At 43.9% G+C, this 24,102-nt stretch overlaps 1 protein-coding gene across 2 annotated transcripts; it reads right to left on the bottom strand.

The window, feature by feature from the left end:
- Positions 1-406: 406 nt before the first annotated feature.
- Positions 407-23,651, bottom strand: LOC148518713 (galectin-4-like). Of its 2 annotated transcripts, none has more exons than XM_088477169.1 (10): positions 23,607-23,651; positions 18,827-18,915; positions 14,283-14,490; positions 13,848-13,976; positions 12,177-12,212; positions 12,020-12,052; positions 9,858-9,884; positions 9,590-9,678; positions 4,646-4,808; positions 407-553 (listed from the first exon to the last, which is right to left on the bottom strand). In XM_088477169.1, the coding sequence occupies exons 1-10, from the start codon at positions 23,649-23,651 to the stop codon at positions 407-409; spliced, it is 966 nt and encodes a 321-aa protein (XP_088333295.1). The 2 variants fall into 2 exon arrangements, with proteins under 2 accessions (XP_088333295.1, XP_088333294.1); XM_088477168.1 differs by having other exon boundaries at positions 13,857-13,976.
- Positions 23,652-24,102: the final 451 nt, after the last annotated feature.

Raw genomic sequence — 24,102 nt, 5'->3', positions numbered from 1 at the left:
AATACTATTTTCATTAGCGATAATAATATTAATGTAAGTGAACTTCTTCTGATGTGATACTATATGTGATGTGCTAAACCTTGACCAATCTTTTTCTTGTGGCGTATGATATAGCTATAACAGTCAGCGCTGGAGACACTGGTAGATGTTTCAAAAGCATGGTGGTCGCGGCATTTTACAATGACTATCTTGTCCGAAGTTTCTTCTCTATTGAATCTAAGCACTTACAATGGATTACACATAAAGAACCATTTCCTCATTTGTAAAACAAACAGATTTTATTGGTGATTAGCACAAGAGCAGAGCTCCAGACTCTGAGGCCTGTGTGCCTGCCCATCCCGACTACACTAATGCAGAGCACCGGCCAGGTTTCTTACTCATCACCTAGGAGCGTATTGGAAGTTGCTTAGAACTGTACAAGTGACAACACCACATCTCCTGCAACCTCCAGAGTAGTAATAAACGGCAGGTTCTGGAACCGATGAACATATTCACAGAACGGTTGTCCATTCACAAATATCTTGTAACGGCCATTGCCATTGCGGATGGAGACCTGGAAGGAGAGAAAATAAACATCATCTAGAGAGGTGCAAGTACATTTGTTATGGGCAACTGCTTGTGGGCAGTATAGAGAAACTTATTCATCACTCTGCTGTCTCTCATTCATAAACTGGGGTCCTCAGCACTTCGATCGTCATCTCTATGAATCTTGCTGCACAGCAAAGTGTAATGCCAGCTACCATTAGTTGGCCATGGCCTCTATGCATGATATGGGGTCTGCTTCTCCAAGTCATGTATACACGAGTCAGAACTAAGCTAGACGCTATGAGTTGCTTAGAGAACACAAGAGCCAGTCACCAATTTGTTTTATACTATACCTAATCCCTGGCTCCAAAAGAGATGGAGCTTACTTGAAAGTGGTTTGTGCCGTAAGCAAAGTGGGTATTGCTGGTGAGAAGGGGTAGTGTTTGGATAGATCAGGGGCAATTTTATCCTGCATTTGCAGTTTTATATGTTAGGACTAAGGGGCCTATTCATCAACACTAAAATAAAGTTTTTAAGGACATTTTCCTTAATTACCGTTATTTTAGTATTCATGAAGACACTTAACACAGAAGATATCACTGATATCTCCTGGTTAAGTCCGCCTGCGTTAATTTCCACACTCCCCATACATTAGTACATTAGTATGGGGATATGGAAATTATGGTATTCATCAAATTCCGAAAATTATGTATTTGCGGAATTTGATAGTTGCTATCCACCACTGTGAGGTGGAGTATAGTAGGTAACACTTACCTGTATCAGCGTGGGCAGGTTCTCCTCCGCTCCCTCCGGCGCTTCCTGGTCTCTCCTCTGGCTCCAGTGGCTGATCTGACACGTGTTCTCCAGACAGAACACAGGGCCTAATTCAGACCTGCTCGCGAGCGAAGGACGCTCACAAGAGGGTCGATGGTGCCCGAATGCGCATGCGCACGACGGAGGGAGCTCTGTCGTGCGCATGCGCGAGACCCGGCGAGCGGCGAGGAATCCGTCGCTCGGGGTCTCGCACCAAAGGGGGCGTGCTGTCGATGGTGAGTGACAGCACACCCCCTTTGGTGGGCGTGCCGGGGGCGTGGCTGCCAGACGGAGGCGTTCCCATGGGAACGCCTACCGTCTGGGGCCGGCCCCACTGACATCAGTAGTGATGTCAGTGGGAGTGATTTTGGCTCTGATAGAGCCAAAATCATTCTAGGGCTTGCGGCAGCGAGACCCTACCGCAGGGTCTCGTCGTAAGCCCGATGGTCGCAATGGTCTTGACCATCGCGACCATCATCATGGACGCTCGTTATAGCTGTGGGTGGTAACCCACAGCTATGCGAGCGTCCATGAGGCCGCTCCAAGTTGAGGTAGGAGGGCCATGATTCAGAGCGAGCGCTGCGTCCGGCTCTGAATCAGGCCCACAGTAAAGTTTAGAAAAAAAAAAAAAGTTTTTTTTCTTTTCTAAACTTTACTGTGTTCTGCCTGGAGAACACGTGTCAGAACAGCAGGCAGAGGCGGCTGCAGCGGGCAGTTAAGTCGGGATGGGCAGGCCCGCCAAGAGCCGTGGCGGGCCCGGGTAACAGGGGTCATGGCCTAATCACGGGAGGCGTGGCCATGTACCCTTCTGAAAGAAAAAAATATATATTTTCACGGCGCTGGCGAGGGGGGCGCTCTGAGCCCCCTAAGCCTGGCGCAAAGCCGTGGGGGGGACGATCAGTGTGATCGCTCCCCTCACAGGCATAGGAGACTGCTTGTGGCTGCTGCTCAGCAGCCACGAGCAGTCTCCACTGCAGCTCAGCACACGCTTTGTGCTGGGCTGCTGTGAGGTAGTTGGGGGTGGTGTCGGACCCGGGCCCCTCAGGAAGCCCAGGCCCAAGTAATTTGTACCCACTCCCCCCCCTCGCGGCGCCCCTGGGATGGGGGGGAGGTGAGTGGAGGGGGGAGGGAGGAGTGGGGCACACAATTACCGCAGCTGTAGGCAGTGCTGCGCATGCGCTGCTTTTACGGATGTAACAGCACATGCGCAGCACTGATTACAGCGGCGGTAAGTTAGTGTAGAGAGGGAAAACTATCTATTTCCCAAAAAGCTGTCATCGCAAAAATGACAGCTTTCAAAATAGATAGTTAAGGAGAGGAGGAATGATGGAATCCTCCTATCCTCCATGCGAGTTCTAAACCTAATTACCTCCAGAGAAATTTTAGTTATGATGAAGCAAGGTCCTCTAGTTTAGAAGTTCTAAACTGGGGGGTTGGGGGGGGACTTGAAATTGATTGCCCACCTGCAGGTGACCATTCGCCTGTTCTTGGCAGAGGTATTCAGAACTTTATAGAAGCCTCCTTTTATATAGGACCAAGGGGTCCATTCAGTGATGGACGCCAATACCAGCGATGCTAAAATATGGTAATGCAGCAGGATGCGTCTGAGGACAAAAGACGCTTCTTGCCAGCCTTGCAGATCCGAGTGCACTTTTGATCTCAGGGCCTGATTCAGAGCCGGACACTCTAACCAGAGCACTCGCTCTGAATCAGGGCCCTCCTACTTAACATTGGAGCGGCCTCTTGGACGCTCGCATAGCTGTGGGTTACCATCAATCACCATCGACAGCACGCCCCCTTTGGTGCGAGACCCATAACGACGGCTACCCTGTCGTTATTTGGGTCTCGCGCATGCGCACGATGGAGCTCCCTCCGTCGTGCGCATGCGCACTAAGGCACCATCGACCCGCTTGCGAGCGCTCAGCGCTCACGAGCGGGTCAGAATCAGGCCCTCAGTCTCCAGCACAGCGATTACACTTTTTGGTTTTACTATGTAGAACTATGTTTTGTGGTTAAATGCATGTATTAAAGTGCAGCAGCTTCAAGTAGACGAAGGACACAAGTCGGGGTGAAGACAGATGGGCTTTAGATGTTTCTGAAGCATGTTTGGGGGAGATTACACCACCTGTGACGAGCTCAGATGCACCTCTAACACAACATGTCCCTGGAAATTGTACATTACAACAGCCATGAGTCAGTAGTGCAGGGACTCAGGAAGACAGGGATACAGGGGAGGATGGTACTGAAGGATTACAGGCTGAATTATTGAGGGGACAATGGCTGGGGCATTCTTCAGACTTGGGAGCAGATTTATCAAAATTTGGAGAGAGATCAAGTACCAACCAATCAGCTCCTAACTGTCGTTTTTCAAACACAGTCTGTAAAGTGACACTTAGGAGTTGATTGTTTGGTACTCTCTCCACTTTATCTCTCTCCAAGCTTTGATAAATCTTCCCCTTAGCCTTAGTGGATGGCTGGTATAATTAGGGGACAATATTTAGGTAGACAATACTAGTTAAACAGGCAATAGGTCGACAGGGTCTGAAGCAGGGGCGTATCTATAATGGGTGCACCCATTAAACTTACCTCTCCGGAGTTCCACATCGGCTTCGGTGTCTGCACCTGTAAAAACGGCTGGAAAATGGCCGCCACGGCCATTTTCCCATCGTTTGCACATGCTCAGTACAGGGAATATGGCCGCTGCGGCCATTTTTCCTGGTGACCTGTGTATGCGCTATAGACTCTGGGCGCACTCTAGTGCACGGCCAGCTGCCGGACAGAGAGGAGGGGGCCCGTGTCGGGGACTGCAGGTCAACAGGGTCTGAAAGTCGATACATTAAAGGTCGATTGATAAATAGGTCGACCGGCACAGAAGGTCAACAGGGTCATTAGGTTGACACAGAAATGGTCGACACATGTTTTGTTTTGTAGCCCTAATCTTTACCCTAACCCTCCCTTTGGTACCTAACCCTAACCGTCGGGGTTGGTGGCTGACCCTAACCATCCCTTCTAGTGCTTAACCATCCTGTAAGTGCCTATCCCTAATTCTAAAAAAAAAAAAAAGTGTTGACCATTTCTGTGTCGACCTAATGACCCTGTCGACCTATTGCCTGTCTAACTTTTTACTGTTTATCTAATGACCGGATGCCGGTCTGGCATAAGTGGCCTTGCTTAAATTGAGGTAACACCAAAAACTAAATAGACCACATCCATATTATACCTTGTGGCCACTATTGTATGCAGCCCCAACCAATCACAAAGTCTGTCCTTGATCTATGATGTGGATACACATTACACATATACTCACATCAAAGTACTGCCCTTGCATGAAGGGGTTAAATGACATGTGTTTCTCCTCAGGGCCCCAGGACCCCCCGAGCTTGCTGTTCCTCACCACTGTTTTCTCATTTATACGGACATTGAAATGTAGAGCTGTTTCACCTGATGAGGTGTTAAAATTAATATGGAACCTGGAAAGCGAGAGCAGATTGTCACCGCATAATTTCCACTTATATGTGATTTAAACTTAGGAAAGAACAAAAGTAACTAATAACGTGCCAAAGTTCAGAAGATAATTTAGTAATGTGCAACAGCTCAGAATAAAGTAGATGATTGTGGAGCAGATGATAGAGCTGGTTAATAATGTGCCATAGTGCAGAGGATGATATAGATGGGTAATACGTAATGTGCCATTGTGCAGGGGATGATAGAGGTGACTAATAATTGTGCAGGGGGTGATAGATGTGACTAATAATGTGCCATTGTGCAGGGGATGATAGAGGTGACTAATAATTGTGCAGGGGATGATAGAGGTGACTAATAATTGTGCAGGGGGTGATAGAGGTGACTAATAATGTGCCATTGTGCAGGGGATGATAGAGGTGACTAATAATTGTGCAGTGGATGATAGATGTGACTAATAATGTGCCATTGTGCAGGGGATGATAGAGGTGACTAATAATTGTGCAGGGGATGATAGAGGTGACTAATAATTGTGCAGGGGGTGATAGAGGTGACTAATAATGTGCCATTGTGCAGGAGATGATAGAGGTGACTAATAATATGCCATTGTGCAGGGGATGATAGAGGTGACTAATAATGTGCCATTGTGCAGGGGATGATAGAGGTGACTAATAATGTGCCATTGTGCAGGGGATGATAGAGGTGACTAATAATGTGCCATTGTGCAGGGGATGATAGAGGTGACTAATGTACCATTGTGCAGTGGATGATAGAGGTGACTAATAATGTGTCATTGTGCAGGAGATGATAGAGGTGACTAATAATGTACCATTGTGCAGGAGATAATAGAGGTGACTAATAATGTGCCATTGTGCAGGGGGTGATAGAGGTGGGTAATAATGTGTCATTGTATGTAAAATAATAGAGCTGGGTAATGATATGCCTCATGCGAAAGAATAACACTTAGTCAATATAAGCAGGAGATGATAGAGATGATAAGATAGCTATTAATAAGGAATAGTGGGGTGTGTACTGGATATAACAGAGCTAATTGACCACATAACTTGCTTTTTTTAAATGATCAAATTATGTAAATAGTAGCTACAGGTTGTTAAACTAGAGATGAGCAGTTCGCAATGTCTTGAAATCCGAACCCACCCGAACATTGCAAATCCAAATCAATCCCAGCAGCCGCTCAGGTCTTCCCACATGGAAGACACTTCGAGGCAAAATGTCATCCTCGCAGCGTCAGATTCTCATGGGTTTTGGATTCTATATAAGGCGCAGTGGACGGGACTCTGTGCCATTTCTTTGTCAGGCACGCTGATGTACTGTATGCTGTGCTTAACTCTGCTGTGTAGGCTGTGCTGTGTCCAGTCTCACAAGTGGCTGTGCTGCTTAGTGAATGTGTATAGGGGGGGAGGGTGCACGCTTTTGTATGCTGTGCTGTACTCTGCTGTATAGGCTGTGTCCAGACTCACAAGTCACAAGTGGCTGTGCTGCTAAGTCAATGTGTATAGGGGGGGAGGGTGCACGCTTTTGTATGCTGTGCTGTACTCTGCTGTATAGGCTGTGTCCAGGCTCACAAGTCACAAGTGGCTATGCTGCTTAGTCATGCTGCTGTATGCTGTGCTGTATTCTGTTGTATTGGCAGTGGTGTGTCCATCAGTAAGACATTCACGTGCATATATAAGCCCTGTGACTCCACTCCATGCTGTTTGATTAGACCTGCGCCATCAAAAAATTTAATTAAATAATTGCATTGTTTGTACTGTTTGGTGCGCTTAGTTCATGTGCATATATAAGCCCTGTGGCTCCAGTCCACGCAGGAATAGAGCTGTGCATTCCAAAAAAAATTATTAAATAATTTAATTGTTTTACAGTAAGATACATGCATGCATCTCACTGATGTATGCATTTATCTGTGTCAAAACTAACAGCTCATGCTGAAAATGAAAGCATGAAGCAGTTCTAATCAGTTGGGGCTTTGAAGTTCGTTCTGAAGTGGGATTTGCTGTTCAATTTGTACATGAACATGCAAAATCAAACAACAAATCACTGTTCAAAATCGAACCTAATCGAATTTGAATTAGAAAAGGCTTTTAAAATCAAATTTTATGTGGGATTTGAAGAGGGTTTTGTACATACGTTTTGATTCGATTTGAGGTGAGCTAAATTGAACATCAAAACAAAAGTAAAAACAAACTTTGATAAATATACCCCCAAGTGTGTCCACGAGTGCAATGTGTGAGCCTGACCTTTCTGATACTGTTGTACTCGCAGAAAAGCCGCCTTCCATCATTTCTGCTCCCTCTGCAAATGTGGGGATGAGCAGCACAAATATAGCTGATGACATAGAAATTGAGGATGCCACCGAGGAAGTGCAAGAGGATGAGGGGGATATTTGTGTAGAAGAGGTGTACAAAAATTAAAACCACAAAGGCAGTAGAACAAACTATGGCCCTGAATCAGATCCGGTCGCTCTGATAGAGCGCTCGCTCTGAATCAGGGCCGGTCCTTTTTTTTTTTTAGAACGACCTCCTGGCCGCTCGCATAGCTGTGGGTGACCACACACAGCTATAGCAAGCGACCAGGAAGATGGTCGCGATGGTCAAGACCATCGCGACCATCGGGCTTGCGACGAGACCCTTGTGGTAGGGTCTCATTGCCGCAAGCCCCAGAGAGATTTCGGCTCTAACAGAGCCAAAATCTCTCCCACTGACATCACTCGTGATGTCAGTGGGGCCGGCCCCAAATGGAGGCGTTCACATGGGAATGCCTCCGTCTGGGCAGCCACTCCCCCGGCCCGCCCACCAAAGGGGGAGTGCTGTCACTCAACATCGATAGCACGCCCCCTTTGGTACGAGACCTGGAGCAACGGATTGCCCGTCGCTATCCGGGTCTTGTGCATGCGCACGACGAAGCCGGCTCCATCATGCGCATGCGCTGTGGGCCACCATTGACCCGGTTGAGAGCGCTCAGCGCTTGCGACAGGGTCTGAATTGGGCCCTATGTGTTCAGAAACAGAAATGTCACAAAACTCTGAGGAGAGTCTAAGGGGTCAATTTACTAAAGTGAGATTTTTTTTTAGAAGTGAGTTGTAGAAGAGATGTTGCCCATAGCAACCAATCAGATTCTACTTAACATTTAACCTATTAACTGATTAATTAGTTTTCCAAAAACCGCTCCAAAATTGTCGGTTTCTCTTATGATTGAATTAGGTCAAGAACTTAAATTAAACTTATCCATCACTATTTTATTTAAAAAAAAAATTTTTTAGAATACAGTATACCATAAAAATAGCAATTTTTATGCTATACTGTAGTGATGGCCATTGACAGCTGTACCATCGATGGTTCAACCATCGTTAGAAACCATCAATTGTTTAGCGATTGGTCGAGATCTGTGTAGACCACAACTGCCGATATTTCCTAAACATCGATTAAGGGTTGCCATCGATGGTGCAACGTTGATGGTTACCAGCAATGGCAAACCACTTGTTTTCAGTCAGACCATCGATGATTTGCAAATCAACAATGGTCGGTTGCTGTCCCTAATCAGAGGCACTGTGATATCTATATCTGTATATATACACATATATATATACACAAATATATATACACACACATATATATATGTACACACATATATATATACATATATACTGTATATACACATATACAGTGTATATATATATATATATATATATCCGATCACTGTGGCCAGCAGTGATCGAGAAATGCTGGAGGGGCAGCCACAGTTGCAGAGGGACCAGTAGGTCTGATGTAGGCGGCTGCTGGAAGATTAGCTTCCCGCAGCCGTCTAGTGGGCACTTCTGACTGGTTGTATCAGATACGACCATGTCAGGGAAAGCCTGGTTAAAAGTGGTTAACTAGCACCTTCTAGAAGATAATAGCTAGAATCTGATTGGTTGCTATGGGAAACATCTCTTCTAAAACTCACTTCTAAAAACTCTCACTTTAGTAAATTTACCCCTAAGTGTGTCCACGAGTGCTATGTGTGAGCCTGACCTTTCTGATATTGTTGTACTCTCAAATGCTCAAATTATGTGATTTTAGCTTTTTCTGCAAATTTTTGGCAAAAAATCCAAAACCAAAACCGGTCACGCAGTTTAGCAAAACCAAAACTGGCCCGACGAATTAGAACCGAAACCAGCAGAAATGGTCCATCTCTAATTTAAACCGAATGCAGTATATATTATTTTAACAAATATGCATATTTGTTAATGAAATTATACTGAATAAAGTTTACATAGCTATTATTTACATATTTAGGAAATAAAATCAACAAATTTGGGACTTTTTTTTTTTTGAAAGAGTTGTTTTATACAGTAAAAAAAAAAGAGGCTAGTAGCAGGGGGTGGGCGTTCCTGAGGATCTCCGGTCACTGCTGTGGCGCTGCCTGGCTCCGAGGTGCAGCTGCACTAGGGAGCTCCTGTGGGCGATCTTGTTAGGATCGCCCATCTCAGTCTGCGTGGCCGTGGAGACCAGTATGTGGCAGTTCTGAGTTCCTTGGGCTCTGACTGCAGGAAGACTGTCCTTTTAGGCTCACCCTTCACTGCGTCCGGCGTGGGAGGAGGGGATGAGGGAAGGTTGTCAAGGCAACAAAGGCGCCAGCAGTCTAAGCAGAGCATGGCAGCTCCTGGTAGAGTACCATGTCCATAAAAGTCCAGTCTGGCGTGATCCCATCAGATGTGACAACAGCAGTCGAGTGGTTGATAGGGTTATATAGTACCTGGTAAGAGTAAAATATTTGGATGCTCACTTACTTCTTCCCCCCCTGTGGTATAAGTCCTCTCACCACAAACGTTCTATTAGGTGACACCCCACCAGGTATGTTTCCAAAGTACGGAACTGGCTGTGAGGGACAAAATACAGGAAGTGTCAGGAGACATAGGCGCAAACACGTACAGAGAGACAGACAATGACAGAGACACCTCCACCGAGAGACAGTCATGGAGCTGTACACAAAGAAACAGACAGAGACACACAGACAGGACAGTGTGAGACAGTCACACATGACTTTTGTCTACTAACCGGGTTATAGATAGGTCCTCCCATTACCTGTCAGGATAGGGAAAGATATATTACTAAGGTAGCCAATACACCCAAACATACATTAATAGCATGCATATATATATAACGCAGACCTGGGACTCCTGTATTCTCACTACATATAGGTGTAACATAGAGTTTTATCAGCCCTGGCAGATATACCAAAGTGGGCCCTTGTATCGTAAAAATTCATTATCACATGGCCGCTGCTTGGTAAAGATTTGGGGGTATACTGTATTTATCAAAGTTCGTTTTCTACTTTCGTTTTGATGATTGATTTAGCTCACCTCAAATAGAAAGTACAAATTCCTCTTCAAATCCCACATTTACTAAAATTCGATTTTAGAAGCCTTTTCTAAATCGAAGTCGATTTGGTTCATTTTTGTACAGTGATTTGATGTTCGATTGTGCATGTTCATGTACAAATCAAACTTCAAAACGAATTTCAAAGCCCCGACTGAATAGAACTGCTTCATGCTTTAATTTTCAGTATGAGCAGTTCGTTTGACACAGATACATGCATACATCAGTGAGATGTATGCATGTATCTTACTGTAAAGAGCTTAGAAAGAGTTAAAGTTTAAAAACAAATGACATGGGGTCCCTCCCTAAATACACAACCAGCCCCGGTTTTGATAGCCAGTCCTGGTTGTGTAAGTACAGGAAAAAAAATGTGTAGGGTTCCACTGTACTAAGCACGCTCTGATCCGGTTCTGGAATTACAGGGGAAAAAATGCGTAGGGTTCCCCTGTAATTTCCAGAACCAGCACTGGACCCTTTCTAGTGGGGGGGTAATGTCACAGCCAGGGAAACCCTATCACCGGGTTCCCCAGCCGAAACATTACTCCTGACCGCTAGTCAGCCCAGGCAAGGGATCCCTGGGGAGTTGGGGATCCCCCCAATGAAGGGGTCCCCCTCTCCAGGACACCCCAGGCCTAGGCTGAAAGCTCGGGCTATCCCGCCACCCCTGGGTAGCGGATTGATAGTGTAAGTGTAGTGTAACAAAAGATAAGTGTAAACATTTTCTTTACGAGCAGAACTGCAGATCCCAGCAAGCCTCCCCCGCATGCTGGTACTTGGAGAACCACAAGTACCAGCATGTGGGGCATTAAGGACACTCACTCACACATACTCACCTACATTACCTGGACCGGTCCCCTTCTCCGTGTAGGCATCTTCGTAAAATAAAAAAACGAGAAACGCAACCCACAAATTAGGTAACAATCACGATGGTTGTTACCTCCCGAATGAAGAGCTCAGACGCAGCTTTTCCCTTTGTAGGGCCGTGTCTGAGCATTCATTGGCTGAGAGAGGTCAGTCCCCTCCTCTCAGCCAATGAACGGCTCCCTCTATTGAAGTCAATGGTGGGAACCGCAGAATCAACTTTAGTAACCCTGCGCCTCACCATTGACTTTGTTATCTTTGTTTCTTTGCACTTTTTGGTGAAAATCAATAAAAATTACTCATTTCAAAAAAGATAAAGCAGTGAACTATATTTTATCCATGTGTGTGTCCTGATGGGAGAATAGTGCATGTTGTGCTCTAGGCATCAGCCTATCACATACCAGACACCAAAGACAGAGTTTTTCTTCTAACTGTAAAATGAGCTAAGGGAACATATTTACGGGATGTAGTCTGGAACCCGACGGTCTAAATGCCGACCGCCGGCTTCCAGACTGCTTTATCCCGACTAGGGACGAATGACAGGTGTCTAAATGTAGACGCCTGTAATTTGCCTGACGTCGGGAGACCGGCGTCCGGCATCCCGATCGAGCGGATTCCGGGCACCGCAGCAGACAGCCGCGGGGGGAGGGAGGGTTAGGTTTAGGGCTCACGGGGGGGACTTAGAGTTAGGCACCCCCCCGGGAGGTTAGGGTTAGGTTAGGGGGAGGGAGGGAGGGTTAGGCACCCCCGGGGGGGAGGTTAGGGTTAGGCACAGGGGGGGAGGTTAGGGTTAGGCACTCCTAAGGAGAGTTAGGGTTAGGGGGGGTTAGCTTAGGTTAGTAAATACTTACCTTTAGAACGATCGGGATTTCCTCCTTTGACGGCCAGCCCCTGTCGGAAATTGAATGCGCCCGGCGGTAATACATATCACACCCCATATTTACATACATATAACAAGAGGCTGGTTAAAGTGTACTCACAGGCAGGTTCACGGGTGGGTAGCCTGGCATTGCCTTGAGAGAAGGAAAGAAAGGGAGATGAACCAATATGTCAATGTGTTCAGTGATACCAGAAGCAACCATATCACAATATGAGGTCTGTCTGTCTCCTCTAGTATCTCTCTTATATGTCACTTACCCCTCCAGTAGGGAAGGAAGGGCCAGTCATCGGACCCTGTAATATAAATGAGCATGGTCAGACAGAAGTCCATCAGTATTGTGATTTCCACACTTTTCTCATACTCATGATATTCTCTATATTTTACTTTCCTGTTCTCTTCAACTTATCACCTTCTACATTCACAGGCAAGTGTCTGCCTCTAGCTACCTATCTCCAGTCAGTCCTCAACATAATCATTTCCACATGTATCCTCCATCACAGTCATCTTATATATTTTTTCAAAAAAACAGCATGTACTTCTCCCACCTATCTTCTCACTCAGTCATTAGCATGTTTCATTTTCATGCCCCTCTTCCTTCATTCACCAGCATCTTTCTCTTCCATCTATCTCCTACCACAGTCACCAGCATAATCCCCTTCCTTCTATCTCCTCCCACAGTCACCAGCATGTTCCCCTTCCATCTATCTCCTACCACAGTCACCAGCATGTTCCCTTACCATCTATCTCCTATCACAGTCACCAGCATCTTTCTCTTCCATCTATCTCCTACCACAGTCACCAGCATAATCCCCTTCCTTCCATCTCCTCCCACAGTCACCAGCATGTTCCCCTTCCATCTATCTCCTCCTACAGTCACCAGCATGCTCCCATTCCATCTTCCTCATTCCACAGTCACCAGCATGTTACCCTACCATCTATCTCCTCCCACAGTCACCAGCATGTTCCCCTTCCTTCTATCTTCTCCTACAGTCACCAGCATGTTCCCCTTCCATCTATCTCTGTCCCACAGCCAGCCACCAGCATGTTTCCCTTCCATTTATTTCCTCCCATAGTCACCAACATGTTCCCCTTCTGCCTAACTCCTTCCAAAGTCACCAGCATGTAACTACTCCATCAATCTCGTCCCACAGTCACCAGCATGTTCCCCTTCCATCTATCTCATCGCTCAGACACCAGTGTGTTCCCCTTCAATTTATCTTCACCCACAGTCACATGTTCCCCTTCCACCTATCTCCTTTCACAGTCATCATCAAGATCCCCTTCATCTGTCTCCTCCCAAAATCACCAGCATGGTCCCCTTCCATCTATCTCCTCCCTTAGTCACCAGTATGTTCCCCTTCCATTTACCTCCACCCACAGTCAACAGCATGTTCCCCTTCCACCTATCTTCTTTCACAGTCATCATCAAGTTAACCTTCCATCTATCTTCTCCCAAAGTCACCAGCATGTTCCCTTTCCATCTATCTCCTTCCACAGTCACCAGCATGTTCCCCTTCCACCTATCTCATCCCACAGTCACCAGCATGTTCCCCTTCCACCTATCTCATCCCACAGTCACCAGCATGTTCCCTTACCATATATCTCCTTCCACAGTCACCAGCATGTTCCCCTTCCACCTATCTCCTTTCACAGTCATTATCAAGTTCCCCTTCCATCTATCTCCTCCCAAAGTCACCAGCATGTTCTCCTTCCATCTATCTCCTCCCATAGTCACCAGCATGTTCCCCTTCCATCTATCTCCTCCCTCAGACACCAGCATGTTCCCATGCCATCTATCTCCTCCCACAGTCACCATCAAATTCCCCTTTCATCTATCTCCATTCCACAGCCACCCAGGCCCAGCGACAGGGGGGCACAGTCACCAGCATGTTTGAATGTTCTTTAATTTTCCACCTATATACCAGCACTTCACTCACCCCTCCTCCAACTATGGTCACGGAACGGAGGGAAACATCTCCAGCTACATGCAGACATTCCACCCGTTGTAGAGGAATCCTGTGGCGATACTCAAAGAATGCAGAGCCATTCACGTTTACCTGGATGGATAGAAGCAACAGTCATTATAACCAAAGGAGAGGAGTCTATCCTGGAACGTTCTTGAACAACTCTGGAAACTTCATACTCATAGTCAGGAAAGGAAAAAAAAACCCTGCAATATTTAAAGTGTACTGTTTTGGGTTAAAGTGTACTGTTTTGGGTTAAAGTGTACTGTTTTGGGTTAAAGTGTACTGTTTTGGGTTAAAGTGTGTGTGTGTGTGTGTGTGTGTGTGTGTGTGTGTGTGTGTGTGTGTGTGTGTGTGTGTGTGTGTGTGTGTGTGTGTGTCAGTCATTTATTTACTCACCTGGATACCTGATAGATTGACCAGAAAGACCACCTCAAAGTGACCTCCTTTGCGAAAGGGGAAACCATGTTTCTTTTTCTCCTCACTTCCCCAAGACCCCGACTGGAAAGAATTAAACACGACATTGTCCTTTCCATCAAACCGGGGATTAAAGTGGAGGGCAATGTCTGATCCATCATACTGACCACAGGAGAGGTTTACACTGAATCTGTCAGATAGAATGAAGCAATAGATAATAAGGGGGAATCACAATAATGATCATCCTACGTCTCCTCACTTCTGCTAAACTCTATCACCTCTTCCTCACCCTGAAATCTGTTCCCATTTACTTCCGCGTCTGCTGAAATTCCTTCCCCTTTCCACCCCATCTCCGGCTGATATCTGCTCCCGTTATTTACATTTTTGTCAAAACCTCTTTCTCTTTCATTCACCATCCTGCTGAAATGGGTTCGGAATATATGTTCGACGGCCAGAATGTCAACATTTAACATGTCGATATTCTGCATGTCAACACAGATGGTATGCAGAGCCAAATTACTGCCCTAAGCGAGATTTTGAGTGGTGCCCCCTTCCACGTGGGATCCGAAAAAGGGGTGTGACCTCACATAAGGGGCCCTCAACCAATACAGCACCCCCCTATGCCATCACAGCACAGTGTCAGCACCAGGGGTGTTTTTAGAGAGGAGGGGGCCCGTGTGCCTTCCCCGTCCGGAACCCCCTCCTCTCTTCCCGGCGGCTGGCAGCTAACAGACGTGGCTGGCCGGCCACCGGAGCATTAGTAGGCTCTGGGCACTAGAGTGTGCCCGGAGTCTACTGCGCATATGCAAAACGCTGGAAAAAATGGCCATGGTGGCCATTTTTTTCGGCTTTTTGTACAGCGCTGACACCCGGCGCGGGACCTCTGAGAGGTAAGTTTTAAATAATATGGGTGCAGGGTGTGCGGTGCGGGCCCCCCCTGGACTCGGGGGCCCATGTGCATCGCACACCCTGCACCCATTATAGATACGCCCCTGGTCAGCACCCACCCTTATCCCACCACCCCAATCCCAGCAGAGCACTCCTCTCCCAGCAGTGAGCACCACAACACCCTGCCCCCTCTCCCAGTTCCAAACTTACTTTATTTGAGCACAGCCTGCAGAGCTGTCTGACTCAAGGTACAGCAAGCCGCGTTAGGCGGACCTGCTTTTTCTGTATCAGGCTGGCAGGCTGCAGCTATGTGTTATGATTGCTGGAGGCAGAGCACAGAGCCGTGATGTGTGACACTACTCCGAGCCCCACAAAGGCCCATGGCGCAGCAGTCCTCCAGCGACCATTTACTTAAAGTCCTGAATGAGCCTCTGCTCATGTGCAGAAGCTCATTCTGATCTTGTGACGTGCCAGAGCAGGCTGGCGCTAAACACTAGCTGCCATCCTGATGCCCCACCCCAGCAAACTGCCGCCGGCTGTTACGCTGCTGTCCGCTCACTATTTGCTGCTGCCAGGCCTGATCGGAGCTGTTAGGTGAGTTCTGATCGTGGATGCTGCACAGTCTCTGCCCAGTCGGCAGCAGGTGCCCCGGCCGTGCCTGCACCAAACCTTCACCGGCCCCAGGTGGGCTTGGATGCCCTTGGACAATGCTTTTTTTTGTTCTAATGCTTTTAAAATTTGCGCGATAGAGGTTGGCTTAAATATCCATCTCATAAGTAGATAGGTTAGATAACACTGTAATATATGCATTTTATTTGCCGGAAAGCATTAAAAATGTTTGCCTAGTTTGTCTATGCTTAGGGCCGCCTCTGATGGTATGTGGACATTGTTAGCATGTCAATATTGTCGTTTTGACCTAATTCGGTCCTTAACCATGTTAGCAACCATAATCCTAACTCCAAGCCTCCTCACAATGTGGAAATAATGTCGACATTTTCCAGGTTTTCACATTAATGATGTTGACATTTTAACCTTGTTAACATCATCAATGTCGACCTTCTGCTACCGATATTGTAAATGTCGACATGCTGAATGCCGACATCGTGACTGCATACCGCTGAAATGTATTCCCATTTCTTTAATTTCTCCCCATCTATATATATAAAGTGCATGGAAACCTTTAAAAGAGAATCTTGTATATGTTTTAATATTTTTTATTAAACTCACATCTCCCATTTGCCAATAATGACTTGCAAATTATCAAAGTTTTTGCTGCTTTCCAGCAAATAAAATGCATATATTACCTTGTGTTACCTATCTACTTATAAGATGGATATTTAAGCCAGCCTCTATCATGCAATTTTAAAAGCATTGTCACTACAATAGAACCAAAAAAATCTTTCACTTCGTCAATACTGCAAGGAGCTGGAGAGTTAAATATTATTTCTCAACCATAAACCAAGAAGAACAATGTTGCATATCATATAATCTGTTGTGTGATGACTTTAATATAAATTACTGGATATGTCCATTTTTAAAATAAAAATTATAAAACTTCCTCTGACAGAGGGGAATTATCTTTCAGGTAAAACATTCGTTTTAAATTACTGAAACCTTGAGTTAGTGTTGCTGAGAGAGTACTGACCCAACACAATATCATAGAAAGTGTATAAAACGATTTATACTGACCCCAATACAGTATCATATAAAGTGTATAAAATAATTTATACTAAACCCAATACAGTATCATATAAAGTGTATAAAAGGATTTATATTGCACCTAATACAGTATCATATAAAGAATATAAAATGATTTATACTGACCCCAATACAGTATCATATAAAGTGTATAAAACGATTTATACTGACCCCAATACAGTATCATATAAAGTGTATAAAATAATTTATACTAAACCCAGGTCTTATATAAAGTGTATAAAAGGATTTATATTGCACCTAATACAGTATCATATAAAGAATATAAAATGATTTATACTGACCCCAATACAGTATCATATAAAGTGTATAAAACGATTTATACTGACCCCAATACAGTATCATATAAAGTGTATAAAATAATTTATACTAAACCCAGTACAGTCTTATATAAAGTGTATAAAAGGATTTATATTGCACCTAATACAGTATCATATAAAGAATATAAAATGATTTATACTGACCCCAATACAGTATCATATAAAGTGTATAAAAGGATTTATATTGCACCTAATACAGTATCATATAAAGTGTATAAAAGGATTTATACCGACCCCAATACAGTATCATATAAAGTGTATAAAAGGATTTATACCGACCCCAATACAGTATCATATAAAGTGTATAAAATGATTTATACTGACCCCAATACAGTATCACAAAGACACAAAGAATACACACCTGGGCGCTGGTCTGACTTGATGGCAGATTAGTTGGACTGCAGCTTACTAATAAGAGGAATTGCTTAACCTCAAGGTGCAGAAAACAAAATGAATTGGAGAACCAAGTCCTCCGAAATGGAAGCGCTATTCAACTAATGTAAAAAATAATATATATTTGTTTTAAATTATATATCAATATAACAGATCTCTTAAATTATATATATATATATATATATATATAAACTAGGGATGTGTAGAACCGAGCCTGCACATCCCTAATATAAACAATATAATTGGAGGCAAAGAGGAAAGCCCAATTAAATGACTACGAGAGGGGGGAAATGATCTTCTATAAAAAAAAATTATAAAACATCTCTTGATAGGCTGTAGCAGATAAAGTTCGAATAGAATATAAAAGAGTGTTTAGAATTTTTTATTCACTAAGGTCAGGAAAGTTTTTTTTATAATTGAAGAGATCCTTTATATTGATAAAAAAATTAAATTAGTGGAATGGTGCTTCCTTTTGGGGGACTTAGTTTTCCATTTCTTTTTGTTTTCAGATAATATAAAGTGTATACAATTATTTAAACTGGACCCAACACAGTATCATATATTGATAGACCCAATACAATATCATATAAAGTGTATAAAAGGTTCTCTACTGAATACAATACAGCCTCATATTAAGTGTATACAAGGATTTATACTGAACCCAATACAGTATCATATTGAAGTTTATAATAGGATTTCTACTGAACACAATACAGTCTCATATAAAGTATATAAAGGATTTATACAGAACCCAATAGTATCATATAAAGTGTATAAAAGGATTTATACTACACCCAATACAGTATCATATAAAGTGTATAAAACCATTTACACTGAAGCCAATACAATATCATATAAAGTGTATAAAATGATTTATACTGACCCCAATACAGTCTCCTATGTAGTGTAATGTATTTACTGTACACAGACTTCTCTGGATATTATTATACTATTATATTATATTATTATTAATATTATTATGCAAAGATATGGTTAAACCTGTGTGTTCTCACTTCTCCCATTAGAAATATAGCAAATATATAGCTTCCTTGGAGAGATCAGTCAGTCTCTGAATAAACAGAATGAACACAGTTAAGGCAAAAAAGGCTTATTAGAATCGAGTCACCTGTGTTCAAGCAGCGCATTCAGACTTGGATCATGTGACTTTGTGACCCAGAGGTTATTAGACTTTGATAGAATCCTGGTTACCTGTTAGCGTGATTCGGGATTGAACCTTGGATGTAGACCGACATACCGGGGCGTAAGCCACCATGGATGGGGCTCCTGTAAGGGACAGACTGCAGGGAGATGGATGGGCGAGAAACGTTTAATAAAGGGGGCACAGAAGAAAAAGAACATCAAGCAAAACGAGTAAAGAACACAAAAGAAAGAAAGATCTTCCCACACTAGATAGTATTATGCTTATAATGTTAGCAAATAGGAGATTTTTTTCACCCAAAATACTACAAGTAAAGAGTAATTACCACTCTAAGTATAGTCAGGAAATATGGCGGTGCTACCAACTGATTAAATACATATGTTCAAAAGGAAAATAGAAGAAAATTAGTTATATTGGTGCACTCTATCTCCAAAAAGAATAAACGCATAAAATCTTAATTTATTGGATATGCTTTAAAAATTATACTGGCAAACAATGATAAAGTTTCATATATAGATGTCAAGATAAAAGCCGTGCGTGCGTTAACTGCCAAATAAGACATTATATTTTATACAGTGGTCTAGTACAAGCCAGGACACAATCTAATAAGATTTGAATGATTGTGTCCATGTGCTATTGAACACACGCATGTGCATATATTTGTCTGAATTAATTCACATTAATTCACAAAACTAACATCTATGTAATAGGATTCCTCTCACTTAACACCAAAGAGAAAGTTGTTACATTATGTAATATGAACACACACTGACATCAATTGATACAATTAGAACAATTTGAATGTGTTATGTAACAACTATAAAAAGTATCATTCCTACATGAGCCAGTATTATAGGAAATTCCACTCTTCGTGAATCAGTATTCAGTACACGATTATGGAGCATACACACGGTCAGATTTGTCAGATGAACGATTGAATGATTTGAACGATTTTACCAAAGTTTTGAATGATTTGAACGATTTGAACGATTTTTGACTGCATTAAAATGAATGGAATCGTCCAAGTCTGACTGCAAACACATCAGATGTCAGATATCGTTATCTGACAAACGGGAACGCGCATCGCTCATCGTCCATCGTTCAGGCATGTCAGATACATGTTCAGAACGACTGAACGATTTTTAAATCGTTATCGTTCATATCTGAAGGAAAAATCTGACCGTGTGTATGCACCATTAATAGGAAGCATTCAGTCTACTATATATCTGTGATATTTATATTCTTACATTGAATGATCTTATAATTATTTATACCTATAATACAACAGTGGAACCTTCTTTTGAAATCACAGAATCGCATCCATTTGTGAGTATATTGACACTTGAATAAACATAATATAGATAGAATAATTGACAGCAGTGCTCAGCAATTTTAATCCCTTTATTTCATTTCTATAAACACCATCTTTCTATATTTTTTTACCTTATGTTTCGCTCGATTTCTATTTTATGTATTTATCTTGACATCTATATATGTAACTTTATCATTGCTTGCCAGTATAATTTTTAAAGCATATCCAAAAAATAAAGATTTTGGCCCTGATTCAGAGCCGGACACTAGTGATGTCAGTGGGGCCGGCTTCAGACGGTAGGCGTTCCCTTGGGAACGCCTCCGTCTGGCAGGCACGCCCCCGGCACACCCACCAAAGGGGCTGTCAGTCACCATCGACAGCACGCCCCCTTTGATGAGACACTCCGAGCGAAGGAAAGTCCTTCGCTCGCCGGGTCTCGTGCATGCGCACGACGGAGCTCCCTCCGTCGTGCGCATGCGCAGTGGGGAACATCGACCCACTTGCGAGCGTACTGCCGCTCGCGAGTGGGTCTGAATGACCCCCTTTATGCGTTAACTCTTTTTGGAGGTAGAGTGCACCAATATAACTGATTTTTTTGCTCTTTTTCCTTTAAAACAAGTAAAGAGTCAGTAAAGTAAGGGGTCAATGCATAAAAAAGTGGGGAGCACACCTTGATGGCAGCCCCCCCCCTCCCCCCATAAAACAAAACAATACTACTGTACTTACTAATGGAGCATACACACGGTCAGATGTGTCAGATGAACGATTAAACGATTTGACCAACGATTTGAACGATTTGAACTACGAACGATTTTTGACTTCATTAAAATGACTGAAATCATCCAAAACTGACTGCAAGCACATCAGATGTCAGATATTGTTATCTGACCATCGGGAACGCGCATCGTTCATCGTTCAGACATGTCAGATATGTCAGATTTTCCTTCAGATATGAACGTTTTTTTAAATAGTTATGGAGCGTACACACGGTCAGATTTGTCAGACTTGTCAGATTTGTCAGATGAACGACTGAACGACTAAACGATTTGAACGATTGAACGATTTTTGACTGCATTAAAATGAATGGAATCGTCCAAGTCTGACTGCAAACCCATCAGATGTCAGATATCGTTATCTGACAAACGGGAACGCGCATCGTTGATCGTCCATCGTTCAGGCATGTCAGATATGAACGATTTTCCATCAGATATGAACGACTGAACGATTTTTAAATCGTTATCGTCCATATCTGAAGAAAAAATCTGATCGTGTGTATGCACCATTATCGTTCAGATCTGAAGAAAAATCTGACCATGTGTATGCACCATAAGTTGTTTTTTGGGGGTTTTTTGGTAGGAGGATTCGGCCACCATGATGTGCACCCCAATATTTTTACTCTATAAAGGTGGTGAAAGTGACTTTTGGAAAAATGTGACACTATAAATGCAATAACATCATCCACTAATAATCAAGCAAAGATTCTAATGCACTCAAGTCCATTGTGCGGAGGGATCTTGAGTCTTTTAGCTCTGCGCATGATCCCTGACCAAGTGTACACAACTATGAGCTACTACGGATGACCCAGTGTTGTACAAATCTGTTACAGCTCTACCTATGGCAGGCAGGGTGTAACTGGTTGGTAATGGGGTTGAGCGAGTGCAGCTGGTGGGCGTGCAGGCGGAATTGTGGGTTATGCAGTGATCCATCTGATTAGTTGGTGGAAATGCGCACTGATAGTAATGATGGCTGCTCCCACAGACCGATGGACAGGGGCAGTGCGGATGCATATGGTTACGTGCACAGAGTACGAGTGCAGCTGCAGCCGACTTGCGTGTAATGCTGCGCCAGCACCTATGTGCGCAAAAGTGAAAATGGATCTCTGCATAGCCGATTTTGCTAAATGTCTTCCCTTCCCAATAACAGTCCTTTGGTGCAGTCACTCTCCCTGGGACCCTCACCATTCACTACGCATAGCAGGACCCTGGCCCCTGTATATAGCCAGGACCTCTGCACATCATCGTCAGTGCCACAATGTGCACCCTTGGCAACTGGATTGTGTTCACATGCCACTACGGTTGTAGATAGGATTTATTTGCAAGTGACTGACAGACAGGAGCTGTTTTGTGGAAGGTAACAGGGAGTGCCAGAGTGTTGTGAATATTTTCATGGCGTATATCTGCCTACATCTGCCATTCCTTATGCAGAAAACATGGCGCCAGTGTCTTAGTTCCTGCTGCCATTCTGCCTGACCATAGGGCTATTCACTTGGTCGATTAATAATCGAAGGATCTGCGATCACCACTGCATACTCGTACGCAGTTGCTTGGATCTGCGAGACTTCCGGGGGCATCTCAATACATTTCCAGGCGGCTGTAGCATTAGCATATTTGCACTCAACATACAAAATCGCATCACCTAATGCATTAGCGTCCACATCTGAAAGTGAGTGCAAGTGTATGATGGAGGGAATACAACTGAACGCGTTTCATGACTGGTAACAGAAAGCTGCATCTTGTGCCTAACTGCTATATAAGGTTTGGAGGTCTATTTACTAAACAGTGTTGGGAGACAGAGTAAAAAGTGATAAGGTACCAGCCAATCAGCTCCCAACTGTTTTCAAACACAGCCTGTGAGATGGCAGTTAGGAGCTGATTGGCTGGCACATTATCACTTTTCACTCTGTCTCCTAACACTGCTTAGTAAATAGACCCCTTGATCTATTTAATGAAAGAATCCTCAGAAAAATGATAGTTTGCAGAAATGTCCTTATGAACATTCTTCCAATTAATTTTCCAGACATTATCTAGGGGCCATCATGTACTGAGATAAGAACTATGGGGAATGTCTAATTGTCAGAGGTGCATGCTATAACATTTCTAATATAAGACTATTTTGCTATATAATATAGCTGTCTCAGAAGGAACCTTGGGCCTGCTTCATTACGGATCGCTATTGCAATCACAGCTGCGATTACGCACGCAGTCCCACTGCAAAAATATGCTAATGCCTGCCATCGCTATGCCGTTGCAGGCCAACATAAGGATGCCCACCTCCTCTTACAAACATCCGTAATACTTTGCAAGCCTGCAAAACCATCGGTACCATCAAGTAACATCGGAGCCTCACGCACACTTGCACAAGGTCGGACCTTACTCAGAAATAGCTAACCTCGTTGCACGCAAGCTGTGTATGCATTGCAATGACTAATTTATGCACACCCCTGTATTGGCATTAAAACACACTAGCACGCCTGTGTTTCACCGACCATCCCCCCCATCATCACCCCCAAATGCTCACTTTCTGTCAATCACTCTGCAATGGGTCTGATTGGTCTCTTTGCGCACGCACTCTGCGATGCATATGCATGTGCAGTGCACAACAATCGACCGTCTGCGTACGGAATCACATTTGCGATCCGTAATGAATCAGGACCCTTGACTGATGAGTGTGGTTTCCCTATGATAAGCTAGTAAGAGGAGAGTGCATCTCATGGACAGAAAGGGGAAGCTGGCACTTACCGGGTTGTAGACTGGCTGGTAGCCCGCAGCTGGAACATATGCCATGTCTGCTTCCTCCTGGTAACATACACTGGTAGAAGTGCTCTGTACACACAGCAATTGCCTTTTATATACATCAGTAATGTGGAGATGGCAACCTTTGTCCTTTACACAAGGATGGAGTCATTAAAGTGCAGAACCTTTGTAAATGTCTGATAACATATATATTTACTTATTATCAGGGACAAACGCAGGATTTGCAAGGGGTGTGGGAGTATATATATATATATATATATATATATATATATAATTTACAGTTTTGTTGTGGAGGAAACTTTTTCTACTCCGAGAAAAAAAAAAAAAATGTGTCAATTCAACTACTGCCGATGTGCCCCTGACCATTGCTGCGAGCCTGCAACACTCAGCTGCTAGCATCAGCCAGTTACTGCACCCCGAGGTCTCCTTCTCACCACAAATGTGATGTGGACGGGTGCAGTGTGCCGTTACAGAACTGCAC

Source organism: Taudactylus pleione, unplaced genomic scaffold, assembly GCF_031769625.1.
Source record: "Taudactylus pleione unplaced genomic scaffold, aTauple2 ptg000199l, whole genome shotgun sequence".
NCBI classification, from domain to species: Eukaryota; Metazoa; Chordata; class Amphibia; order Anura; family Myobatrachidae; genus Taudactylus; species Taudactylus pleione.
Note: the sequence above shows the minus strand (reverse complement) of the source record. Positions and strands in the feature narration are given on the sequence as shown.